The 26,396-nt window shown below is 39.1% G+C and overlaps 2 protein-coding genes across 3 annotated transcripts in view; one reads left to right on the plus strand and one right to left on the minus strand.

Moving 5' to 3' along the window:
• INPP5F (inositol polyphosphate-5-phosphatase F) overlaps positions 1 to 9,448 on the plus strand; it is a 91,518-nt gene extending 82,070 nt beyond the window's left edge. The window contains exons 16-20 of the mRNA XM_068961477.1: positions 3,305 to 3,376; positions 4,378 to 4,451; positions 4,907 to 5,035; positions 5,604 to 5,691; positions 7,345 to 9,448. Of these exons, the coding sequence (XP_068817578.1) occupies positions 3,305 to 3,376; positions 4,378 to 4,451; positions 4,907 to 5,035; positions 5,604 to 5,691; positions 7,345 to 8,500 (1,519 nt within the window). The 3' untranslated portion in view covers positions 8,501 to 9,448. The remainder of the gene's footprint in view (positions 1 to 3,304; positions 3,377 to 4,377; positions 4,452 to 4,906; positions 5,036 to 5,603; positions 5,692 to 7,344) is intronic.
• A 772-nt stretch (positions 9,449 to 10,220) lies between these two features.
• MCMBP (minichromosome maintenance complex binding protein) overlaps positions 10,221 to 26,396 on the minus strand; it is a 36,554-nt gene continuing 20,378 nt past the window's right edge. Inside the window, exons 7-16 of one of the 2 annotated variants that reach the window (XM_068961271.1) lie at positions 23,819 to 23,970; positions 22,346 to 22,446; positions 21,136 to 21,308; positions 20,666 to 20,789; positions 19,359 to 19,476; positions 17,611 to 17,776; positions 16,550 to 16,683; positions 15,491 to 15,655; positions 12,679 to 12,767; positions 10,221 to 12,057 (exon numbers count right to left, since the gene is read on the minus strand). In XM_068961271.1, the coding sequence (XP_068817372.1) occupies positions 11,931 to 12,057; positions 12,679 to 12,767; positions 15,491 to 15,655; positions 16,550 to 16,683; positions 17,611 to 17,776; positions 19,359 to 19,476; positions 20,666 to 20,789; positions 21,136 to 21,308; positions 22,346 to 22,446; positions 23,819 to 23,970 (1,349 nt within the window). In that variant the 3' untranslated portion in view covers positions 10,221 to 11,930. Of the gene's footprint in view, positions 12,058 to 12,678; positions 12,768 to 15,490; positions 15,656 to 16,549; positions 16,684 to 17,610; positions 17,777 to 19,358; positions 19,477 to 20,665; positions 20,790 to 21,129; positions 21,309 to 22,345; positions 22,447 to 23,818; positions 23,971 to 26,396 lie in introns of both variants that reach the window. The other variant, XM_068961270.1, reaches the window with a different exon arrangement.

Genomic DNA, 26,396 nt, shown 5'->3' on the forward strand with positions numbered 1-26,396 from the left:
TTCCTCAGAAAAATGTCTATTCAAATCCTTTGCTCATTTAAAAAACTGGGTTGTTTTGTTGTTGTTGAGTTGGGCCACATGTTTTTGTCAATAAAACTTTATAGGAACGGAGCTGGGATTAGGGTGAGGCAAGCGAGACAGGGTTGGACAGGTTGCAGAGTTGGATCCTATCTTTATTTGAAATGTCGGATGTTTTGTTTATCATCGTATGTTTGCATTAATTTTGATTTTTAAAAAATACTGCATTAAAAACTTTCGTTGATGTCAGGTTTTTTTTTGGCACCCCCATAAATTTTGTGCCAGAAACCAGCGCCTCACTGACTTCACTGCAGTTATGGTCCTGTTTAATTTTAAACATATGGCAGAAAAACAGTTACGGCAAGCCGTTTACAAATGCTTGGTCCTGCGCAGGCAGCAAGAATGGCTGCCCTTCCCTTTTCCTTTATCTCCTAGGGCTCCAGTTGGAACTGTCCAGCCACCTGGAGCCCACCCTCGGGCCTTTTTATGTTAAACCCCCGAGCACAGCTCAGTTAATTCCCCGCAGACAGCCGCTGGCGTATACAGATCAGACCTCCTGGTTGTCCCGCGGCCACTGCTGCCGCAGGGAGAGCTGACTCGAGTGACAGCCCATAAGCGCCGGGTGGTGCACTTGTGGCTGAAGGAGGAATATTTAATGTGACAGGAAATCGGGGGACCGTCCAGGTGCCCTTCAGCATCTGCCCACTCTTTATTTGGTCCAACTCGTTCTCGCTTTTTCTTACACCGAGAGCAGCTGACTAGTCACTGGTACTCGTACTAGTGGACTCACGAGGCGCGCGGCAGTGCGGGGAGGCGCTTAGTCACCGTGCCGCAGGCCCCCGCCAGTGGCTGTCTGGGCAGGAGGGACGGCTCTTCACCAAGGTGTTTTTGCATGCACTCTCCCTGGACCCCGGCCGGGGCCTGAGCCTACCTCAGCTTCCCTCGGGGATCAGGGGCCGCACCCTCCTCTGGACGTAGGCGGTGCTGGACGGGCTGCGCCTGCGCACTGGGCGCGCACCGCGGCGAGCGTGGGCGGCGGAAGTGCGCCGTGTTTGGGGGCGGGACTTGGCGCGGCAGCGCTGCAGTTGCCGCAGTGGCTGCAGGCGTGAGGTCTGGCACAGGTGGCTCTGACTGAGCTTCGACTACTTGACGGACGGACGGACGGACTGACGGACTGACTGACCGACCAGATGCCGCGCTCCCACCGGCCTCCTCCAACCGCTCAGCGGCAGGCGAATGCCACAGGCAATGCCGCCGGCAACGCGGCCGAGCCCAAGCCCGAAGGCGGCAGCCTGGCGACCACTTTCAAGATTTTTCTCCTTTTTGCAGGACTGATGGTTAAAGTTCCTGTGGGGTTGTATTTTTCCTGCAAATTGCTGCTCTTCCAAAGCCTCCTGTTAATGTCCCCCGATGACAGTGGCTTTTACGCCACCATTGTCGCGGTGGTGGGGCTGCATGTGGTGCTGGCGGTGTTTGTGTTCATCGTGTGGAAGGAGGGCATGCCTGACTGGCGGGAAGAGAAAAACGAGTAGCGCAGCCCTTCCCTCCGAGCTGCAGCCGAGGGCGGGGGTGCACCAAAAGGGGTTTTTTTCGTCTGTGTGGTTTTTTTTTTTAAATGGGGGTTAGGTTTTGTTTATTTCTGTTTAAGTGGGGCAGAGGGTGGTGGGGAGGGAAATTAAGTATTCACTGCAGCTTATACTTAAGTAAAACTGCGGGTGGGGGGAGGGCTGACTTCTTTCTCCATTGCCTGTGACGTGCCAAGTGCTTTTTCTTTCTAGACGTAATGCTTTTGACTTGAGATCGTGTTTGACCAATGTAAATATTCGTGTCAAAATAGAAGCTATGATAAAGTAGCACTACTTAGTAGGTGTAGAAATTTTTTTCATATTAAACTACGTGTCGTGACGTAATTTTTATGGCTTGGCTCAAGCGACGGTTGTAAGAGCGCAGGTAAGCTCCAATGCGCAAAACTAAATTATATGTTACGGTGTTCGTCTACGTTATCTCGGTGAGGCTGCCAAGATTGTAGAATAGATGGTTTTCTCTTTCCAGTTGGTTGGTTGGTTATTGCTCGTATTTTGGATCAATCTGTGTATTAATTGGGTTCTGACTTCTTCAATCTAATTAGCTGTATTTGGGGGCATGTTTTTGGTGAAAATTGAGGTCAGTTTGTTATTTTAGATTAAAATTGTTCCAGTTATGGTGCAACAAGACGCCCCTGATGTAAAATACTGCAATTTAAGATCTTGGTGAAATTTTCTCTGCAGTACCTGTTAAACAATGACCTCATTCTTAGGCAGATTATGTACGTGACTTTACTTAAATTCCATCTACTAGTCATTTTCCCCCCTATTGTTTTCCATTTGTTTTTCAGTAGCATTTGGTCAGTTTTTGCCAATAGCTGTGAAATTCTAAGGTATTTCTATTCTAAGATAGAAATATCTACTCCGTCAGTGGAATTTTGAGAACCAATATGTGTGCAGATTAATTTTCATCTTTTGATTGGAAAGCTGTTTTAATAGTAGATGAATATTTGATTAAAAGGTTGAGTTCAGATTCTGCCCATGCTACCTGTTGAGTATTTTTGGATTTCATAAGTTGACCTTTTTAAAAAAAGTATTTGGTTTAATGGTTCATCAGTACTCGGTTTCTAACCCTTACACTGATATTTGACTTTAGAGTGGAGATAAAATACAGCAAAGTGGACTTAGAATAAGGAAATGTTTACTCATTCTCTAAAAGCTGTGTAAATTAATCTGTAGTTAAAAAAAAAAAGCAAAATAGTTTGGGCTTGGTTCCATTTTTGCACATAAATGTTATATTTACATAAGTCTTTCAAAGGATACATTCTGCATGAGTATAAACATATGGTAAACGTGCAGTGTAACTTGAAGATTAGGTCATGTGAGATGATCTAGGTAATTTCTTTTCTCAGCCTGCTATTTTCTTTACAATCCTTACCCCCCTCCACCATCATGCAGTTCCCTCTCCTCCCCATGTGCCATTATCCTATTTTCCCTGAACCCTCCCTTCTCCTTGGCTGCTCCTCAGCTCCAGTCCTTTCCTCCACCTACCTCACCTTCCTGTGTTCCTGGTTTGGTTTTGTTTCTTTTAATCTCCAAATGGATAGACTGTGTACATTTAACTTCAGAAGTAGGACTTATTGATTACTTGATTTTTTCTCCCCACCCTAGCCCCCACCAATCTTTTATCATAAGGGGATCTGCTATAGAAAAAGTGTAGATGAAAATGAAAATATTTAATTCCTTGTGTCATGTTTGTTTAGCCTCATTGATGCTACTCACAGAGATGTGGATGTGCTGTTACTGCTTTCTAACTCTGCATACTACGTGGCCTAGTAAGTTGCTTACTGATTTAAAGCTTTTACTCTTTTAATGTGAGTAAATATCCTTTTTAGATTCTGTAACACAAAAGTTAAGAATCTAGTTTTGCTATATATTTCAAGAAATTTCACTGAATCCCTTTATCTTACATAATTGTTACATCACTCTTTTATCAATTTGAAGATGTGATTTTAGTGTTATTTATCATCTGTATTTTTATAATAGTGTTCGAGTATTTGATAGTATCTCCTGTAGATCTCATGTTATGATGTATTCTACATATTTTTATTGTAATTGACCATATACCATGATTTTTTATTACGATACCATAGTTAAATGTTTCCCCATTGTTAGGCATTAACATACTTGTATCTTTTTTGCTATGAGGAGTGAGACAGCTGTGTGCAGATAATTGTGTATGTGTACACATGCACTTCTCTGATTATTAGGATATGATGAATTACGACTTTTTACGCCTTAGAAATGACACCCAGTTAACAATGCTACTAGCATAAATGCAAGAACTTCCTCATAGCCTTAACCAGAATTATTTTTTTCAAATACACAGTCACTTTCTTTTTGGTCTGGTATGAACTGTCATTTTTCAGTCCTTGGCCAAAAGGTGCCTATTGGCATTGATCATTTTTTATTTTGGATATCAGATTTATCTGCCAAATCAGGAATACGTAGCTTCAGTATGTGTTTTGCTTTCCTTTTAGGTTAAGTTTTAGGCTTGTTGGTTTAGTTTTTGTAATAGCTTTTGTAAAACTGAATTTAACTTTCCTATGTAATTTCCTTTAGTGTAAGATCTATAAACTGATTTTCATTTAGCTATTGAACTATATATAGATATAAAATTTCTTCTAGTTTTTAAAATATTTAACTCTTTACCCCAGAATGTATTGTGTTGTGGAAGACTTTCCCTGCATAATGGTTCTTGCTGTTATGCCTCAGCTGACCAGCCAAATATGCTTTTGATTTTAATCCTCTTCTTACTCCCTTTCCCTTTGTCTAGTTATGATGATGAAGTTGACAAAGTAAACCAGTATCAACGACTAAGTCTTGAAGACCTGGAAAAAATAGAAATAGGTAAATTTTTAAGATACTAACCAGGTCCTAGAAAGCAAATACTGTTTCTTCCAAGAGTGGGTCGTTATTTAAGCAACTGGTATAATAACATCTTACTGGAATCAGAAAGGAGTAGTCTAAGTAGTCCATTTCTTAAGATTCCCTTCTATATTTTAGAGATGAGTGGTGGATATAGTCATTAATTGTTTCTTTCATTACTTGTCCTGTGAAGATTAAGCCTGGGGTCTAGAAAGTTTAAATATTTGAGACGGAAGAATTTTTATTTATAGTCTTATTAGACCAAGTCATCATAAGCGTGTGTGCTTATTCAGATGAAAAAAAGTGCTAAATGATTGATGAATCAATCATCAATATTTTGAAGTATTTTGGATAATATCAAAATCTCAGTATTTTGAAGATACAGAAGAAAGATAATGTTATGTGAAAGATTAACATATATTCATTTGGGTCGTTAGGTCCTGAACCCACTCTTTTTGGTAAGCCAAAGTTCTCCTGCATGCGACTGCACTACAGATATAAAGAAGCAAGTGGCTATTTCCACACACTGAGAGCTGTAATGCGCAACCCGGAAGAGGATGGGAAAGGTAAGAGAGGTGAAAGTATTCAGTTACAGCTTATCTGCTTTTATAAGCCCAAGAGCAGCTCGGGACCACACATACCATTATACAAGTGAGTGATCAGGAAAAATACCTTTGTGATTTGAGATCTTGAAATAGCAACTTTGTTCCCGGCAGTGCAGGGACACAAATTGATTAGATAGTTTGGGCAAGGAAATATATTATGGGAATTCTCAGTGTGCTTGGGCATTTGAGTGTGATGGCTTTTCGTACTACATACGCGTCTCATGGATAATAGTCAGGAACAACGCCTGTCTTGTTCGTGCCTGTTGTCTCAGCATCTGGCAAAGTGTTTGGACAGATTAGAGTTTCCGAATAAACTTTTAATTCCAATTGATTTGGTTCTTTTGTTGTTCATTTAGTTTTCTGTTAACATTTTAGAACATTTTGAATTAGGGGAGTGAAGTAGTATGTTTTTGTAAATTATAACAAGCTTTTATTATAAGATTAAAAATCCCATTTTGAGTTCTGAGTTAGAACTGCTAGTTTTTAAATGTTCTTGCTAAAGTGGCAAGCAATTACATTTGGGTTTCAGATACCCTTCAGTGCATTGCAGAGATGCTGCAGATCACCAAGCAAGCCATGGGATTAGATGTACCTATAATAGAGAAAAAGCTTGAGAGGTAAGTGTACCACTTTGCACAGAAGTGTCTTTATTCTACAGAGAAAATTAAAGTTTTACTTCTTTTAAAGTATCTGCAAAAAGAAGAGAATTCACATTATAATACTGTGTTGATTAATTTAGAGGGGGAAGGATCATATCATAATGGATCAAAAAGTAATAATTTTGTTTAAATTATGGCCACAAGTGATGATATGTTTTAAAACTCCTGAGAGGGAGCATTCAAATTTAAATAATGTTTTAGAGAAAATAACCAGCCACTATATTTTAAACACTAGGTTAATTTGCGAAAAGAAAGCCTATAAACAAATTATTTTATATTTTAAATTTGTGGTTTTTCCATCTAATAAGCAGGTTTTAAAGTCCAAATTCCACTAGAAAGGAGGACCATCTGGTCATCTAGATAAAAATTTTCAGTCTTCTGTTAGAAATAATTATTTCAGTAGCTTTTGAAAAAAGCAGTACTGTATTCAATAACTCTTTTAACATAATTTTTATGAAATATTCTCATGACCAGTGATCCTGTATGACCAAGTGTTGAACACGTGTACTGAGATGTGCGGTAAATAGGACTGCCTTTTTTCTCATTTTTAGCAACCCGGAGGGCTGGCTAAGGAGAAAACACAAATTATTTATGTTAAATGTCCCAAGTCTTCTCAAATAAATTCAGATAACCCACAGGAAGCATAAGGAAATGGAGCTCCTTCCCCTCTTCTCTGCCTGAATTCAACCAAAGTGCAATGTATATAGACCAGCTTTAGTTAAAATGCTGTAAATATCCATTTATAGTCAGTGTCTGCTTTGCTGGTGGTTTAGATCGTGGATGTAGTGGATCTGTGCTCCCCCAGACTGTTGTGAGTCACCACATATGGCTGTTTTGAAATGTGAATAGTTCGAATTTTGGGGTGAGGTTTTTGGGGAAACAGATTCTCAGAATAATGCAAAAACAGAGGTTAAGGCTTCCATTAGGCTTCCCTGTCTCCCCTCCTGCCTCCTCTCCTCTCTGAATGCCAGGGAGAACAGTTGAAGGAAGTGTGCCATCACAAGTGATGATGAGTTGTAAAGACAAAAGGTCTGGTCCAAGAGAACATAACTCATCTAATTACAGTGAAGGGCTTCAGGAGGTGGGATAAAGATACTGTGGAGGTAGTGTTCCTCCGGGGTGGTTCTTCAATACCCCATGTGGGCGGCTTCAGAGAGAAAACCGCTCACTCAGGAGATGTCTGTGGCCTGCTTGCTGGACCTGGGGTTAAAGTCACATAGCGTGGCACCTCTTCCCTCTCAATGCCTGCAGGTGACTCATCAGTGTCACTTAACAAAGGCCTCTGCTGCCCTGTTATGTATAAAATACTTGTTCATTGGTTGTTTCAAAGACTTAAGTTTGAGAAAGATGAAGATATCTGATCAATCATCTCTTAATACTAATTATGTGTTGAAATGACAAATTTTTGTATATAAAATTGTATTTAGCCCACATGTTTGTATTGGACATTAATGCTCTAGCATCAAGTCAAAGGAGTTATCTAGATTTGTCATTAAGCAGTATGCTACTTTTAAGGAATTGAGGTCAACTTGAGTTTTCACTTACATTAATAATTGGAACTGTCATATTGGATTCCATGGGAAATTAACTTTTTTCTTTTCTAATCTGTAGGAAGAGCAGTAAACCTCATGAAGACATCATTGGCATCAGATCTCAAAACCAAGGCTCTCTGGCCCAGGGAAAAAAATTTTTAATGAGCAAATTTTCATCTCTAAATCAAAAAGTGAAACAGACCAAATCCAATGTAAACATTGGCAATCTAAGAAAGCTAGGAAACTTCACAAAACCTGAAATGAAAGTTAACTTCCTAAAACCGAACTTAAAAGTAAACCTTTGGAAATCAGATAGTAGTCTTGAAACCATGGAAAACACAAGTGTGATGGAAAATAAAGCCCAGGCAGAGTCAGAAGGGGAAATCTCTTCAGATAATGACTCATATCACTCTGATGAATTTCTTACAAATTCCAAGTCTGATGAAGACAGGCAGCTAACTAACTCTTTAGAGAATGTAGGGCCAATAGACTATGTTCTTCCTAGTTGTGGTATTATTGCTTCAGCACCTCGGTTAGGCAGTCGATCCCAGTCTATTAGCAGCACTGATATCAGCATTCATGTTCCTTCAGAGGTTACTATTGCTCATGACAGTGGGCTTGGAAAAGGCCACGAATCTTCTTTGAAGAAAAGTCCTTCTGCTGACAACATAAACACATTGACTGGCTTTGCTAAGCCTGTGGATATTTACTGCCACAGATTTGTTCAAGATGCACAAAACAAAATGACCCAGCCATCAGAAACCAGCCCTGTTTCTCAGCAGGCTAGTGAGGAAGGAAATCAAATGACCAATCAAGTTTCTAGTGAAGAAACTCAGTTTGAATCGACGGAACAGCTACCTTCTCGACCTTGTCAATTAGACGTGTCTTTTCCTGAAGCAGGCCCACAGTTTTTGTCAGTTGAACCAGTGCATTCAGTTGTATCTCAAAAGACCCCCGGCTCTGAATCTGGCACGCTTGGACTTGAGAGAGGGCTTCATGTAACTCCTTCTCCTTCAGAGAGCTGTAGCAGCAGAGCAGTCTCTCCTTTTGCAAAGATTCGAAGTTCTATGGTCCAGGTTGCTAACATTACCCAGGCTGGGTTAACCCAGGGGATAAACTTTGCAGTGGCAAAGGTTCAGAAGAGCCCTGCAGATCCTGAAGTAGTTAATGAAGTCCAGCAAAATGAACTTAAAAATATGTTTACACAATGCCAGACACGAATAATTCAGATTTAGTTTTTAGCCACATAGAATCCTGTGGCTTTTATTTAACCCCCTCAAAAAAAGGTGTCACAGAGTGTGTGACACAGATCTAGGGATCACAGATTCGAATTACGTTAATTTGGAAAGGTTTTAAAAGACTGAACCTGAGCAGATTTCCAAATTTGAGAGCTAGGACAATGGAAGTGCATCATCCTGGAATAGGACCTAAGTAGCTTATACACTACAGAGCAGTTTGTCTCTTCACAAGTAATTCAGGAATAGATTACTTTGGGACATAATAATATGAAAACTTTTGGAGTGGGGTGGGTGGGTAGTAGAATGTATGAAGTAGACTCAAAGAGTGGACATGGATCTTTAGATGAGTAGCATTGTTCATAATTGTTACTGTTCTGTCAGCTCATTTCTGTGTGTTAACCTCTACAAGTTAAATTCTTACTTTAGTGACTAGTGTGGAGAAACATTTTAATGTAAAAACTATTGGTTTAATTTTTGATGGCTTAACCATTCCCTACAGAGTTAGGGCTAATGGCACTGGAATCAAGGAATGTATGCCCATTTGATCCTAATTTTCCCCACATTCTACTTAAATAAATTTAAAATATACCTACCTTTTACTCCCCAAAGTCTAAGAGCATTAAGACCTGTCTGCCATGAAACCTGAGATATCAAATGTGATTACCAGCACCTATTAATTTTGTTCTCTCTTCAGAAATGTTAAAAATATACACATTGGATACTAGTAAAGCTTGAAAGAAGTTTTCAAGTTGTAACTTTGCAAGGTGCAGTCCATAGTATCTTGTATAGGCTCTCAAAACTGCTGAAAATTTTAGCCTGAAGCACGACTGTAACGTCGACCACATGGAACCAGGGCCTTGTCTGTAAGCCCATACAGTAAGAAAGTTGCACATCTTATTCCAAACAAGTATTGGTTTGTCTGGTATCTTTAGAGCCTTACTCTGTTGAAGTGATTCTCAGCTAAACATTATGTGTGCTGTAACTTTGATAAGTATTTCCACTTTTGTTATTTATTAGTGGTACCTTTTTTTGAAGTGTCAGATGTGACTATTTAAAATAAAATGTCATAATTTAAAGTGACAATGTGTATGAGAATTACTTGAGTAACACTGAAGATAAGGATTTGATTTAAGTCAGACTGACGAATTCAGAAGCAGAGCTTAGTAAGTTAGCTATAACTGAAACTCTTGATCCCAGCCTTTCCAAATACTTCATTCTTAAAGTGTTATGATTTTAAAAACTAAACATCGAAACTGAACATGTACTCCTTACCATCTTTTTTTGAAACTATTAAGTGTCCTACAACATGAGAGAAAATAAGGTCAGGTGATAAAAATGTATTTTAAGCTCCAAGGAAATTAATTCCACAGAGATTTTTGAAAACTAAAATGAAAGAGGTGATGTTTAAATCCAGTGAGGGTAATACAGATGCCTATTCATTTTCCCAGTATTTCAAATCGGGTTACTATTGCATTAGATCAACGTATTGTCCCCATGGAGAAAAGGACTTCTGAAGCCCAGAGTACCAATCTCTTACCTGAGTGGGCCCTCAGAGGAGGGACACCATGCTGTATCATCTCATACTGAAGTTTATCTCTGGTAATGATTTTCCACACAGAAGATCACATGGGGTGAGTCTCATAATTCATGAAAAACAGCCCAAAGTACTAGTAATTTGGTAAGTTTTATTTATTTGAAAGAGGGTTTTCCTTTCAAGGGAACTTTTCTGTAAGACCAGGCAAATTATGTACTTCTCTTTGGTAAATTACAATCCACATTGGCACAGTAAACACACAGTAACTAATCTACTCTGTTGAAGTTTATTCTCACAAATCCAGCTGAGCCTTTGTTTTATTTCTAAAAGTTAAAGGAAAGTCTAGTCTACCAGTTATAAAAATGAAAACCAGTTAGAATTCTAAGTATAAACAGATTATTTACATTAGTTTATAAAAATAGATTTGAGTTTAGGAAAAGTTAAAGAACTAGTAATTTCCACTTCAGTTCATGAGGCATAGTAGATTGCTCCATTTTCAAGGCTGACCCTGTTTTCTTAGTTTAGGCCTCGGGGCCAGGGGGATGCCAAATTTAAGTAATCATTTAACTGATCTCTAACGTTTCTACCTTACTGACTGAAGAAACTAATTTTTATATGTAACCAGTGGTAGTGTAAAAAAGTAATGTTCTAACCTTTCCAAAGATTCTCGATGCCACAGTTATACTACTATGCTGTATCAATTTGCTTTCTAGCTAAGGATAATATTTTTGTTCCTTTAAAAATTTGTTAAAACTGTACTTTGGTGATAACCTACCTACATACAATTTTATCAGGGCATTCTTGGACTAGCAGATAATGTTAGTTGATCTAATACATCTGGAACTAATGGATAAACATAAGTTCAAAATGCAAGGTAATCATCAAAGCAACTAAATGACATTTATTAGGAAAAGAATAAAAACCAATTTTTTTCTGAAGAAGGCATTTTTTAAAAAGTTAAATTATTTTATTCTCTTCCTCTTTGGGCAAAACAACTTCACAGGGCAGGCAGCATTCCCTTTAAGTGAGTCCCATAAACAGTGGTTCCCAAATGCACTGGAGTGAAACGAGAAAAATAAGGACAATATAGCGGGTTTTTTTTTTTTTCCTTCCAAAAGAGCTACATTTATTCCATTTAAAGGACTCTCTCTTGTTCTGAGACTGTTCTTTTATGGGGGAAAAAAAGGTGATAATACAGTGACTTCTTTCAGATTACTTGGCAAAATAAATTGGCAACTCTCAATCCCCCACAATTTTTGTGGAAATATTACTGGTCCATGAAACCCAAAAGTCTGGGAACCACTGCCATTTAAAGACTTGCTTTGCATGTTGTTAACAACTATTAAATAAATGGAAAAAAGAGGTGGTCCAATGTCTGGGAAATGATACTGCATATATGAATTAATGGCAAGTATGCTCCATTCCCCAAACTTGGACCACTATACATATTCAGACCCACTGTTCATTGGAGAGACAAAAATCTGAAGTGAACAATTCCTTTGACTTTGGAATTGTAACAGTTTTCTTCAAATGATGCTCACATTTCTTATTTCAACAGAGTCTGGCCTATGACTTAGCTGAAGCTAAGGAAACTAAGGAAATGGTATATCAGCAACATTATCAATATTAAATTTTTAATATCAAATACATTTTTGTACATTGTTACTAATTTATATAATTATAAAACAAAATTCAAAAGCTCCATAAAATCAGTAAGGTAAAAGCCCTTACTGAATATTATATAAACTTTAGATGTTACCAGGCTTGATTTCAGGAAAAGTCATCAGTTTCTTTGATACAAATTATCTACAAAACAATGTGATATAAATGATATTTGAATTTTACAATAATGTGGCTAGAATCTGCCCATTACTCTTTATAGATATCAGACCTTTAAAGTTCATTTCCATTGACACATTTCTGCTGTTGAAGCCTGGCTCTTCTTAAAGACTCCAGCTGCTTGGCTCTTAGCCATCGTTCTCTTGACAGCGTTGTCTGACCGGCACTGAGAGATAGAAACCTGGTTTGAAATACAGAAACAAATTAGACTCTAGATCTAGAAAAAGGCCTTTTTAAAAAAACTGGTTTAGAAGTTTTTAAAAAAATGTTGTGGGAGACAAGACCATCTGGTAGCTACCCAACTCAACAGCCAAATTAAGACTTCTACAGAGGAATCCTTTCAGAGTCAGACTTGGAGGGTGATTCCCTCTTTGAGTGGGGCTTCCTTGGTGGCCTAGATGGTAAAGAATCTGCCTGCAGTGCAGGAGACTGGGGTTCGATCCAGGGGTCGGGAAGATCCTCTGGAGAAGTGAGTGGCTACCCACTCCAGTATTCTTGACTGGAGAATTCCATGGATAGAGGAGCCTGGCGGGCTACAGTCCACAGGGTTGCAAAGAGTTGGACACAACTGCGTGACTGATATTTTCACTTTCTTCCCTTAGAGAGGAGAACAAGGAGCATGCCTTGTCCACTGAAGTGATCTCTGGCCAAATGTAATTCCCCCTCCGTGAGCCATTTCACAAGGGGGTTTTTAGAAGGGAACAGTTCATTTCCATTTTTGTAAGTCTGCCTCAGTTATCCTAAATAAGGAGAGTTAGCCACAGGTCGCTGAACAGGCAACAGTGGACAGGGACTGACTCACCGAGCTACGATGAGTAACTGGTGGAGATCGTCGGCAGTGATGCTCTGAGGATCATTCTTGCGCATCTCCACAAAGTCATCTTCAACTGCCTTTATCAAAACAGTAAATGAACTTTGAAGTTATTCCTTATGAGGAAATTATATTTGCATTTTGTAGGGAAAAGGATTCTTTACCAAGCTAAAGTAAGACGGTCCTTGCCCAATGTGAAAATGAGGTCAGCCCTGCACCTTGGACAAATGAGACAGTATGGGTAAAAGGACCAAAACCAAACTTTACACCTAAATTATACCACTGAGGAGAGTACTGGAAACAAAATAACAAAACTCAACAGATACAACCCAGCAATTCTCATAGCAAAGCATGATGCCTTTAAATATAGGGAAGAGAAATGTCAGCAAAATTGGCCAACTCAGGACCTCTGAAAACTCCCCCACCATTAAAGAAGAACAAGAACACTGGCAAAAATTATCACAATCAGCTCCTTTAATACTGGAAATTAACCAGACCCCTGAAACAAACCGGGGAGCATTTTCTCCAAGAAAGACAAAAGAACATTGTGCTTTGAGGTATTTAAATTTGGCCTATTCCCTTCCCCATCTCCAAGCAGCCGTGAAAATAGTCTGGCAACCACTGGAGAGGCTGGTGGGACTGGAGCTCTGTCAAAGCACCATTCCCAGAGAACTGTCATTACCTGACTGCCTGGTGGTTCCTCAGAACAACACATTCGCAAGACTGTCTTTTTTTTTAAATTGAAGAATAACTGCTTTACTGTCTTGCTATCTTTATTTTACCTGACTCGGAGTTTGTTCAGTGTGAACAGCTTGTCTCCCCCGACCCTACTCCCCACTGAGTGTTTATCAGAAACAATCAGAAGCAATTATCTATCGACCACCTCAGCTGCCCCAGACCATGGATAAGTAGATGGGGCAAACAGCAGGCTAACCTAAACCATTAAAAAGAAAATCCTAGGGATGAAATGTCCATATATTCACCAGGAATTTACAAGGCCACACACATACGCAGGGGTGTGCACATGCTCAGGAGATCTGAGCCTGAGCAGGCAGGCCATAAGCTCTCATTCCTCAACAACCTTGAGGCTCTGTGCAAGCAGAAGGCAAAGGCTAGGGCAGAGTTGTAAACTGCATGGCTGAGTGCCGAAGATTTGCCCCACCACGGACACAGAGTCCCTTGGCTTATAGTGGGAGACTACTTGCAAGCATCTAAGGAAATTAAATTTCTCTCCAATCACTGACCACTGAACTAACTGAGGGAGACTTCTGTGACCACTGAACTAACTGAGGGAGACTTCTGTGCCCACACACAACTAAGAATACAGACTTTAAGAAATCAATTCAGAAAAGTCACTAAACAACAAACAGCAACAAGAACAACAAACCCTAGGGCAGGGGAGAATCTGCCAGAGCAGAGGTGCCAGGTTATATTATTTAAAGCACCAGGCTTCCAACACAAAAATTGGAAGACCTACAAAGAAACAAGAATGCCTGGCCCGCTTCATGGGAAATAAGAAGTCCTTGAGGAAACCTAAACATTGGAGTTACTATACAAAGACCTGAAATCAGCTGTTTTAAATATATTCAGAGAACTGAAGGGAAACAGGAATGAAGAACTGAAAGCAAGAGAATGGTATCAAATAGAAAATATCAATAAAGAGAAATTACTTAAAACATATTCTGAAGTTGAAAATACACCTTAAATTAAAAATTCACTTGAAAGGCTTAACAGCAGAATTTAACTGGCAGAAGATTCAGAAGATCTGTGGACAGGATGACCAAGATTATCTGAACAGAGCCTCAAAGACCTGTGGGACCCATCAAGTGTACCACATACACACCTGGGAAGGCCAGGGAGGAGGGAGAAAGGGGTAGGAAGAAACTTAAATAATGGTCAAAAATGTACCAAATGTCTTGAAAACTTGCCCAAAGTGTGCATTAATCTGCTTATCCAAGAAACTCAATAAACTGCAAGTAGGATAAACTCAGAGATCCGCATCTAGACACATCACAGTTCAACTGTCAAAGAGCCAGAGAGAATCCTGAAAGGACAAGAGAAAAATGACTCACTAATGTACAAAGAATCCTCTCACTGGAAACTCACTTCTTATCACAAAGTCCAAAAGGCAGCTGGAGGACTTCCTCACAGTGCTGAAAGAACAAACCCAAGAACTAAGAATTCCACACCAAGCAAAACTGGTCGACTTTCAAAAATTAAGGCGAAATTAAGACATTCCCAGATAAGCAAAAACTCAGAATTTGTCACAAGCAGATCTCCCTTACAGAATAACCCTGAGAAATAAGAAAGTTCTCCAGGCTAAAGTGAAAGTAACTTGGATCCCTGTGAAGATCACTGCTAAGGGTATCCACACGGGTAAATACAAAAGGTAGTATAAATGTCTTTAAAGACAACTACATAAAGCAATAATCATAAATGTGTTGACAGACATACAATATAAAGATGTAATCTGAATGATAATAAAGCACAAAGGAAAAAATGGAATTATGAAGGAGCAAAGCTTTTGCATACTATTATAAGTAAACCAGCATTAATCCTAAAATTAATTCCAGATTATCATAATTAAGATGTTAATATAGCTCCAAAGGCAACTACTAACGAAAAAAAATTGTGTCATAGAAGAAAAAATTAAAGTTGTACGTTAGTAATATCTATTTCAAACAAAAGACATTATATAACACAGAAAACAAATAGCAAAATTACCTCATCGGTAATTACAGCGAATGTAAATGGATTATTCCAATTCAACACAGAGAAATCCTTTGGTTTAAGCTAAACACACCTTGGTTATTTCATCAGAGATGCTATAATCCAGGAACCTCAAAAGGGTCAGATAGATGCGGAATTTATTCAGCACAGAGGGCAGCACGGCCGAGAGAAGGCTATTCATGTACTCCTCCATGTTTGGTGGCATTAGCTGTGGCTGTAAGTGGATCTGGCAGTCTGCCTAAAAAGAGGAACAGTGCACAGTATTTTCCAAGTTCCTAAATTAAACCAAAATTTTTAGGGGATGCTTCAGCTCTATCAGACCCCTGAGGGAAATAGGAAATATGATTTATTATTAGGGGGAGGTCACTTTTTAATATTAATTTATGTGAACTGTAACTACCCAGCAATAATTACCAAAGCTAGCCTTTTCTTGGTTACTTATGTTTCCTCAGTGGTATCAGTAAGCATATAGAAAGAGAGTGCATCTCTACAAACTGGCTAATTACAATGTTTTAGATGTTTCCTTCATCATGGAATATGTACTCTGTATCTTACTAAATTGGATTTCTAGACACCACATAAAGCAAATCACACTTTCACTACAGAAACTCACCACTGGGCCACCTAGTTCCCATTCACAGGCAGTCCTCATACATCACGGGTGAGCATGTTATACAGAGCAACTAGATGTCTTTCAAGCAACTGGGTGTATTTCTCATCATTAAAAGACTCAGAAGTAAAGGTGCTCTTCCATGAACCACTGAAGTAACCAGAGTTCTAAAGGGAACTCTCAAATATTTCTCACAAAAGATTCACAGAAGACAGTGGAACAGAGGCAACAAGAACCAAGGTCTGGATGTTAATCAGGCAATTTACAGAGAGCTTCTACTTTCTCTCCCCACGTGTGGGGGTTTCTACCGCCAACAGCTTTCTTTCCTTGCCTTGTGATTTTCTTTATAGATACGAGGTGTTCATTCCAGAGAACCAAAATATTCAATTTCCTCATTAATAATCAGCAGCCATAATTTTAAAACAAGTTTAACTTATTAAAAATAAGCAGTGCCAAGAAACAAAGCAAAAGTCCAGATCTCTTTCCAGTAACTGCCCTCCACTTCAAAATGACCCTTCGTACCGGCAGGAGTGATCTCCCCTCTGAAGTAATAAAAACATTAATGTTGCAGGGAAATTCCATCTGGTGGTAGCTGAAGTCATAATCCACCTTCTGCCAAGTTATTAGGTTGCTCAGGGCAGTCACATTATGAACACCTACAAAAGCAAGAAAATAATTTTTCAGTCACTTGACTTTAATTACTTAACCAAATTAGTTTTGCTGACATTGATAATAAGACATGAGATTTCTACTGCTTTAAAAAATATGAGAGGCAATATCCAATTTTCTAAATGACCATTAACTAAGAGGGTTCACAGACAATATTTGTCCAGATAGATAAAACACATTTCTGGAGCCAAGATTCCCTACCCACCCACCCAAAATTTACTATCAAGCATCGGGTGTGCAATTAGACAGAAAATAATTCCCAAAAAAGTAAGATTGCTTTGTATGTGATGTGTCCACAGGGCTAAAATAATCTGGCAGGACCAAAACGGTTTTTACAGAGATGAGGTTACTGAATTTTAATGACTTTCTGATCATTTCTGCCTTAGTTCTACCCAGTCTAACCCTGCTCTTTCTACCTTTACCTCCTGAACCGATTACTAGCAAAGGGGCTTCTGCATTCTCATTCGAGCAAGGTAGAGCAGTCTGCTTTCTCATAATTTCATAACATGTTTCATCACATTCAGTTCAAGCCATTTGATCTTCTAGATATTCTGATTCTTTGGGAAAAAAGTTTAATCACACTGGTTGGTAAAAAAATGTTTTATTAGGTCTTTTCTACAACTTTTCTTTTCAGATAATACAGGACTAAAGGCAAAGCCTCCTGCCTTGCAACCTTTAAAAAGCCGTATCTCTTGTATCGTGGTACAGTTTTCAGACCATCATAAAACACAGCTGATGTACACAACTTATTTGTTTACCATATAAGCTTTACCTAAATTCACAGAGCAAGCCTTTATCTTAAATATCTGTGAAGTGTGAATCTGCCCTTGTTCACGGTTATATTTTTAGAAAACCATTACCCAGCCTGGCCTCGCTGGGACTTAGAAGTGGTGGGGAAACGTCGGTGCACACACCTGGTGTGTCCAGCTGCCCTTGCTCCAGGAGAGTCTCGTCAATTACAAGCGAAGTGTTGCTGGGCAGCTGCAGGAGCCCGCTGACCAAGCGATTGGCTGCATAGTCTTTGTGGGGAATGAACTTCAAATGGTTCATGTTCTCTATAGTCATCTGTAGACGAAAAGACTGCAAAGAGGAATTTCCTAATTAGCAAGTTTCACTCTTTTAAGAAAATATGTATCTGGAGTTAAACACTACCTTGTATAAGGAGAGAAAGATCTTATCAATTTTTAAGGGAGTAGGCTCATGGTTTCTGGAGCTCTCAGAAACAAAAATTTGTACATCCTAAATAAGAATTTCTCTGATTCTATGAGCTGGTTTATTCTCAACTGTCCTATTCAGTATTCCTGGAGAATAGTTTTTATTTTATTAGTGAACCAGAAACAAATCATAGACAACTGAGATATATATTGGTATATGTATCTCAAATACACAGAGGCTTAAAAAAAAAAGATATCACCAGAAGCTTGCTAAGACCCGTTTATGGGGTCCCATGAGGTCAAAATCCCGGATAAAGGATCCATTCAGTGTGCAAGAGACCAACGGGTTTATGACAGCAGAGCATGAAAAGCTCACTGATGAGATCTCAGATGAGATCTCAGACTTCACACTCGCAACTCTTTTTGAAGAAAATACCACACGGACAGTTTTTCGTTCAGTATCAGAACATCCAAAAACAACATCCACAGTTATCTGAAAAGGCTGTTGACACAGTCCTTCCTTCGCCAACTACGTTTTCATCTGTGTGAGGCTAGCTTTCCTTCGTATACTTCAGTCAAACATCATGTTACGATAGACTGAATGCAGAAACAGATAAGCCAATCCAGCTGTTTATGAATCCAGACATTACAGAGACTGGCAACAATTTAAAACAACGCCACTTTTATCACTGATATTTTTTTTGTTTGGAAAAAATAGCTATTTTCGCAATTCTACTTATGTTCGTATATAATTGATTTGTTTTCAATGACTATCTTAGTCTTTAATTTCTAACATGGTAAATTGACGATACAAACAATCCACACAAACAATTTCTCTTTGAGTCCTCAATGATTTTTAAGAGTGTAAAGTAAGTCACGGAGAGTGAGGCATGCTGGTCTATCTGGTCTATTGCTATGTCTCTTAAGGGCCTAGAAGACACTGAATAAACACTGGTTAAACGAATGATCTACTTCAATCTTTTAAATTTCCAAAGTAAGGTGTGATCAGCATTGCCAGGCACACAACTAATCAGAAGCTACTCCCCTAAGATCTTACCACCACACAAACACTTCATTCTAGATGCTCTGGCAAATAAAGGTAGCTTGACTTTCAAACAGGAATTAAACTTGGGCAGCAGAGATAAAGTTATTTCCTCAACTAAAAAGAATTATGCTCCTACAGTTTAGTTAACTGACATTTAAAATCTTCACACATACAAAGGATACCACATTGTACAAACGAACTGGCATCAAAGGAGAGTACAATGTTAAAGGAATTACTACAGCTGTATTAACTGTTATTCAAAGAAATTCATGCTAAGGCAACAAAGGAAAAGTGGAATGTTTAGAGGTAAGCACATTTTACACTATGAAACCGGGCAGGCTTTGTTTCCCCTTAATGAGATCTATTAAAATCTCAAAGTTAAATATTTGGGTTGAATGAAAGACCATTAGATGGACTTTTAAAGTATACTTAGGTTTATAACACGTGTTTATATTGATCTTACTGCTGGAACCAGATGTTGAATAATTCGATATAAGTGTTCCGTGAAGGTACTATTCCGTGGACAACCACTCAAGTTAACCGTAAATTTTCCTAGTGGAAGAACATCTCTTCTTGTGTATCTAGGGAAAAAAAAAAAGGTATGAACCAATAAGACACTCAGGTGATTTCCTGATCTCCATCAAAAGGCAAACAAAGAAAAATTAGCTTAATACTGTCATTAAAAATAAAGCAGATTACTCTCATCAGCTTTTTTAAAAAACAGAAACAATAACAAAAGTAACAGCCAATACTTAGTGCTGGTATTGTTCTTCTACCACGTGCCAGGTACTGTTCTAAGTACTTTATCATTTAATTCCCAAGCACTCTGAGGTAGGTAATATTATTTTCATTTTACAGATGAGAAATCTGAGGCACTGTAAATAATATGCCGACATTCATACAGCCATGAAGTGGTAGAGCTGGACTTAAACACAGCCAATTTGGTTCCAGCATCTATGCATTCAGCCATTATGTACTACTGTCTCAAATCCTACCTGAGGAAAGATTTATTAGGACAAATATGTTTACTACAGAGTTAAACAGAGAAAAACTAGGGAAGCCTAACATTTAGGGGAAAAGTACAACTGTCTATAATGAAATACACTGTACAGCCATTAAAAGGCTCATGGAGAATTACGATGGGAGAATGTTTAATATTTATTAATGATAAAAGCAAGCTAATCATCTATTTAGAGTACAACTGAGACCCAAGTAGGGAGGTATACACATGGAAACAAAAAAAGCTGATATCATCAGCTACCAAGGTCTGTTAACTGATACCATCTCTAAGTGGTGTGATTACAGACAGTTTCTGCTTTCTTCTTTATGCCGTAGCTTACTGAAGGCACGCACATTACTTTGAAATCGGAAAACAAAGAGCTCTAGCGAGGTGAGAGGAAGAGGGGCTCACGTCCATGCACAAGTGAGATGTGCACCAAGTGGCCTCACAGACTGTAGACACAGAGCCTCAGGATGTATAAATAGGGGACTTATAGACTGCAAAAATGACAAGACAGCTTGTTTTATTCATCAGCTAGGTTCTATACCTAGTTTTAGCTCTTATATTTAAGGAGATACAATCAAAATGCTACAAGTGACCCTGAGAAAAGCTGAAAAAAGGAGTATCTGAGATTAGGTCTAACAGCTGCTGCACTGAACAAATAACCATCTGGTGATGAAGCCTAATAAACAAAACAAATTATCTCAGAAACCTTCCTCTTCTTTGTCCCTCTCAACAAAACACCCAACTCCCAGGAACACAGCACTTACACTGTAGAGATGAGATGTAATATAAGGTACTCAGCGGCCAAGCTGTCTCCCAGAAGGGCATGAGTGAGGAAGCCAAGCAGCTCTGCTCTGACTGGAGACAATTCGGACATGAAACCGGAAACAACTGCAGAGAGAAGGGCGACCAGATTCAGCAGACACGCCAGGCCCTCGCGTGCCTCTGGCTAAAAAGTAACTATGCAACAAAGCAGTGCACGTCAGCAGACAACTGGCAGGGACGTCAAGCACTGGCCCGTGAGTGATGCCAACTGTCAAGACAAGACAAGCGGCATACCTTTGGGAGGGGCCTCATTTTAACGAAGAGAATTAACACAAAGGAAAGTGGACAAAGCGATGGTGACCGCTGGAGGAACTTTTCCTGACCACTGAGCACCTGAGCAACAGCTCCACAAAACGCAGCTCCCACGCGCTGGGTGAGGCTCTGGGCCACGAGGCGTCACACTTACACTTACAGGTCTTGCTCTCCTCTTTGTTGAGGCAAGCAGGCAGTAAGGGGTTGATGTGCTGCAGCTTCTGGGCTAGGACCACGTGGATTCTTGGCACTAAGGAGGCAGGAGGACTGTGCACCCTCTGTTCCTCAGCCGTGTCCGTGCACTCCATCGGGTCCAGCAGCGAAGAGGCGTCCCTGCCGAGAGACGACAGAGCTTCAGCCGCTGTACACACATAAAAGTAACATCCGTCTCTGAAAATGACATGGGAACTCAAGCCGAGGACAGTTCCACCTGACTTCTCCTGAGAACAGAAAAATGCTCCTCTTCTTCGTAAACTGTTACATGACAGATTTCAGGCTACCTACACACGTCATATGATAAAGGCATATGTATGTACACGTGTGCACCAAATGTAACAAAGTGATCAAAAAGAACTTCACCAGTAAGTGGACACTGTACCTCCAGACGTGATGCACTGGGAGGAACGTATCACTTTGTAGTTTTCTGCCCAAAATGCATAGCTGGAATCTAATCACAAGGAGACATCAGATAAACCCAAACGGACAGACGTCCTACAGAGTAGCTGGCCTGTACCCTTCAGGGTCGCGAGTCTGCTCTGCCATGTGAGGACACGGCAAGGAGACAGCCATCTGCAAGCCAGGAAATGGGCCCTCGCTAAATGCTGCTGTCTCAACCTTGGTGCCCCCATACTATGAGAAGTGAATTTTCTCATAGTGTCAAGAAAAGTGTCAATACACTGAAGGACAGGAAAAAAAGAAAAGAAAAGTATCAAGGCCTTGAAGGACAACTAAGAGCTGGAGACTGCTCCAGGTTAACGCAACGAGTGATCCTGTGGATCCTGGACCAAGAGGAAGACTCAGAAAGAACAGCACTGAGACACTCGGTGAAATTTATCGTTAGTGTGGCCGATGGCTAGTGCACTGTGTATTCAAGGCAAATTTCCAAACTTTGTAGCTACACTCTGATTATATATGAAATACAGACACAGCAAGGATTTAGGATATGACATACACAACTTACTCTCAAGTGTTTCCAAAAACTACGTATGTATAAAAATGTATGTATATAAAAATAAGCAGAAACAAATGACAAAACAGATGGAGCCTAAGTGTTAACAACCTGTAAATCTGAATGAAGGGAAAAGGGAGTTCTTTATATAACCATCCTCCAACTTTTCTCAAAGTTTGAAATTATTTCAAAAGAGACTCACCTTTCATCATTATTCAGTATACTTAGCGCAGGATCCACGGAGAGTATGCCATATAACTCAAGAACATCATTTACTTTAAAACAATCCCAGTCTTCATAGACCTAATGAGAGGCCACACAAAATCACAGTTAGGGCTCAATGACATCAAAAAGTGCATAAGATATTAGCCTTGAAGTAATAATAATCAGAAAATGAACGTCACAGCATCTCCTTTATTTGATAAATGGAGACCAAGGCAGGTAAGGCTCTTACCTGAAGCCATTTTGCTGGTTAGCAAATAACAACTAAAACACGGGACTCCTGACCAATGTCTGTTTTCCCACTGCTTCAGAGAAAAGCTTTTCCCGAAGGATGAACTAAAACTAGAAACATGAATTATCTCAAAATCTATTAACTACACTGAGATGGGGAAAACTGAGTATTACTAACTTTGGACTTCACAAGCTCTGCAGTATTAAGAGGACTGACACAGACTTCAAATGGCCTTGAGGCTTCTCACAATAAAGAGCCAAACCTTCAAAGCCGTCTATCAAGACGGACGTTAGAAACTGTCACAGCCTCTTACTGGTGAGAGCTAAAAGAAGCACAGAGGAAAAACGGGCTAATTCTGGTTCCTGTGCTGCACAGCTGAGGTGCCATTTAACTTAAAGCCAAAACAACTAAGAATGGAAATCCTCACTGATCGTTTCTGAAACTTGTACCACTTGTTCACTGTTCACGATTAAAAAACCAGAATGAGCAAGACAGGTGAACAAACTGTTAACAGATTTTCTTCTACCTTATTTTAAATCTAATTGATAAGAAAAGAAAGAATGGTGAAAATAAAGCAGAATTTAGTAACTTAGAAATGATACAGGAAGAATATAGATATTAATTTAAATGCTGTTTCACCTCTATTTGAAATATTCATTTTTTAAAAATAAAGACAATGCTGTAGTAGATAAAATAATTCCCCCTCCCCACCATACACATATCCACATCTCACTGGAATCCTTGAATATGTTACATGTAAAAGGGATTTACATAAATTAAAGGACCTTAAGATGGGGAGATTACTCTGGACTGCATGAGTGGGCTCGATCTAATTACTCATGTCCTTAAAATTAGAGAATCCTTCCTACCTACAGCCAGAGGGAGACGAGACTATGAAAAAATGGTCAGAGGGCTGGCTGTGCTGGAAGATGCAGGAAGAGGTCACAAGCCTCTAGAAGCTGGAAAAGGCTGAGAGAGTCTTCAGAGAGGAACCAGTCTTGCAGCCACTTTCATTTTATCCCCAGTGAGATTCACACTGGACTTCTGGCGTAAAGCCTCTAAGATGATAAATTTTGTTATTTTAAGCCCCCTAAATTTGTGGCAATTTGTTACAGCAGCAAGAGAAAACTCGCTAACACAAATGCTAAGACTTTTCTGTTTTAATTTCTGAGACACTTAGCACACCTTTGTCAGCATCAGAGCCCTCAAAGACGTTCTTACCTTCACGAGGCATGCAGGACCCTTCTCTCCTGGCAATGGAAAATTCAGATCAAAAGGAGAAGAGAAGTTTAGGGAGCTCAGCTGCTGTCCAGAAGAAGCTTCCGTTTCTAAACGTTTTGGCTCACCACTCCATTGAAGACCACCAACATTCCCTAAATTCAAAGGGACAGCATTACACATCGTCATTTCAAAGGCTTCCTGGAGATAAAGAACATTCCTAAACAGCCTTTTGAGTTTGACTGAAATGATGTATTTCTGAGCTTGCAAACTTCAAGTTGTTCCCATTTTAAAGGAAGTAACACACATTAGAAGTCCTTTTGACCCGTTAAGGTAACAAAGAAGATCTGGAAGTGTGGTCACCTTCCCCTGCAATAAAAGGGCAGCAGACTCCTGCCCTCCCCCGTCAAATCTCCTAGATGTGACTTTAAAAGTCAATATTTAATAGGTTATTTAACGTCTTTGATGTTATATATGGGTCTACAGACAACAAACACACTTTGGTAGAATATATTTCTTTCTACTTACTAAGCAGAATAAAACCACATAGCAATAAACTAATTTACTAAACAACTATTAACTTCCACTCTGTACCAGGAGTCAGACTAATTGTTGGGCCTTCAAAGATCATTTAAAGATAGCCTGTACCCCTAAAGTTGTTACAATTTAGGACTGGTAACTAGTTAGAATTAAAATATAGCTTGCCACACCACACTATACTGCTCAGCAATAAAAAGAATAAGCTACTAATAAAAACAACAATTTGGACAGACCTCAAGGAAATTATGCTGAACGAAAAAAGCTAATCTATAAAGTCTATACACTGTATGATTCCATTTATATAACATTCATAAATGACAAAATTGTAGGGATGAAGAACAAATTAATCGTTGCCAGTAGGGAGGCAGAAAAGCAGATGTGATTATAAAAGGGCAACATAAGAGAGCCAGGTAATGAATTGTTCTGTATTCTGACTGTGGTAGTGGTCACATGAATCTACATATGTGATGAAACTGCACAAAAATAAGCGCATGTAAAAATGTGAATTCTGAATAACGTCTATGGACCATATCAATATCCATTTCCTGGTTATGATATTCTACTATAATTATAGAAGGTGTTATAATTATATAAGATGTTGACCCACTTGAAACTGCATCAAGGATATATGGGGATCTCTCTGTACTATTTTCTTTTGTAAGTGCATGTGAATCTATACTTATCTCCGAAACAGCTTAATATATACATATATATACACAACACAGTCTGATAGATTGCCTAGAAACCAACAAACAAGGTTAAATGGTAGTCTCTCAGTTGTGTCCGACTCTTTGTGACACCATGAACTATAGCCCTCAAGGCTCCTCTGTCCATGGAATTCTCCTGGCAATAATACTGGAGTGGGTTGCCATTCCCTTCTCCAGGGGATCTTCCCAACCCAGGTATTGAACCCAGGTTTCCCATATTGCAGGCAGATTCTTTACTGTTTGAAACACAAGGGAAGACACAAACAAGGTAAAACTTTACATAACTAATACACTCAAATGTATTCAAAAGCCCTGAAGTATGACATTCAAACAAAATGGGTAAGAAATAGAAGCATCGACAGCTTAAATGTTAAGGAAGAGAATTACCATGTGCCCTGGATTCTAATATGTATTTAGGTTATTGTTATGATGCACTATTAATTTTAATAAACATCTGGGAGTGAGTAGAGAAAAAGAGATTATTATTATATTCACATATGTTTGGTGTAAAACATTTCAATTTTAAAAATATTAAAATATGCCTTAGCTTAAAGACATACGGTAATATGAACTTGTGCAGTAGACTACTACATGGTTAGATGAGGCTCAGCAGTAAATCTGTCTACCACTGACTGCTCTATCTGCTCTCTCAACCCACTCTTCAGATTAAATTAACTCATTTGTTTTACTTCCTCTGCCTTTAAGAAGTGACAGGACATAAAAGGAGAAATAAAGACAAACTTACCTACCTGGCATATGAAGGAATTCACTGGTCATAAAAACTGTGATTGGCAAATCAATAACGATATATACCAATTTTGAAATTCTCTTAGAAAATTTCAACTTTTGGTTTCCTTGTATAATCAGAATTACTCGCATTTTAATTAATATTTTAATACATAAACTACTACAAACCTACTTAAATAGAACAAACAGAACTGTGACTATTCTAAGGGTTATTTGCTTTAAAGTTTAGGAATAAGTAATCCAGCGTACCAAAACTTCACGTTTTTCCTCCAATGTGCTCAGTCTTACTAAATTAGAGCAAAGTAAGAAAGGATGTTTCCAGATACAAGTAAGTCATTTTTGGGGTAGACTACTATGCTTTCATATTACTTAAAGGCTGAGATAAACAATAAATAGGAAGAAACACAAAAGCCCTTTTCTAGCTTCCCAACTTGAGACCCTGAACACGTGACAGCAGAGCAGCCTCTTCCAGGTGAGCCTAACCGCTCAGTTACGGAGCACAGACTGAGCCTCTTCCAGGGGAGCCTAACTGCTCAGTTACGGAGCACAGACTGACTGACCAGAGCGCAGCTGTCAAAACTCTCAGA

The sequence above is a fragment of the Capricornis sumatraensis genome, chromosome 23 (assembly GCF_032405125.1).
Source record: "Capricornis sumatraensis isolate serow.1 chromosome 23, serow.2, whole genome shotgun sequence".
NCBI lineage: Eukaryota > Metazoa > Chordata > Mammalia > Artiodactyla > Bovidae > Capricornis > Capricornis sumatraensis.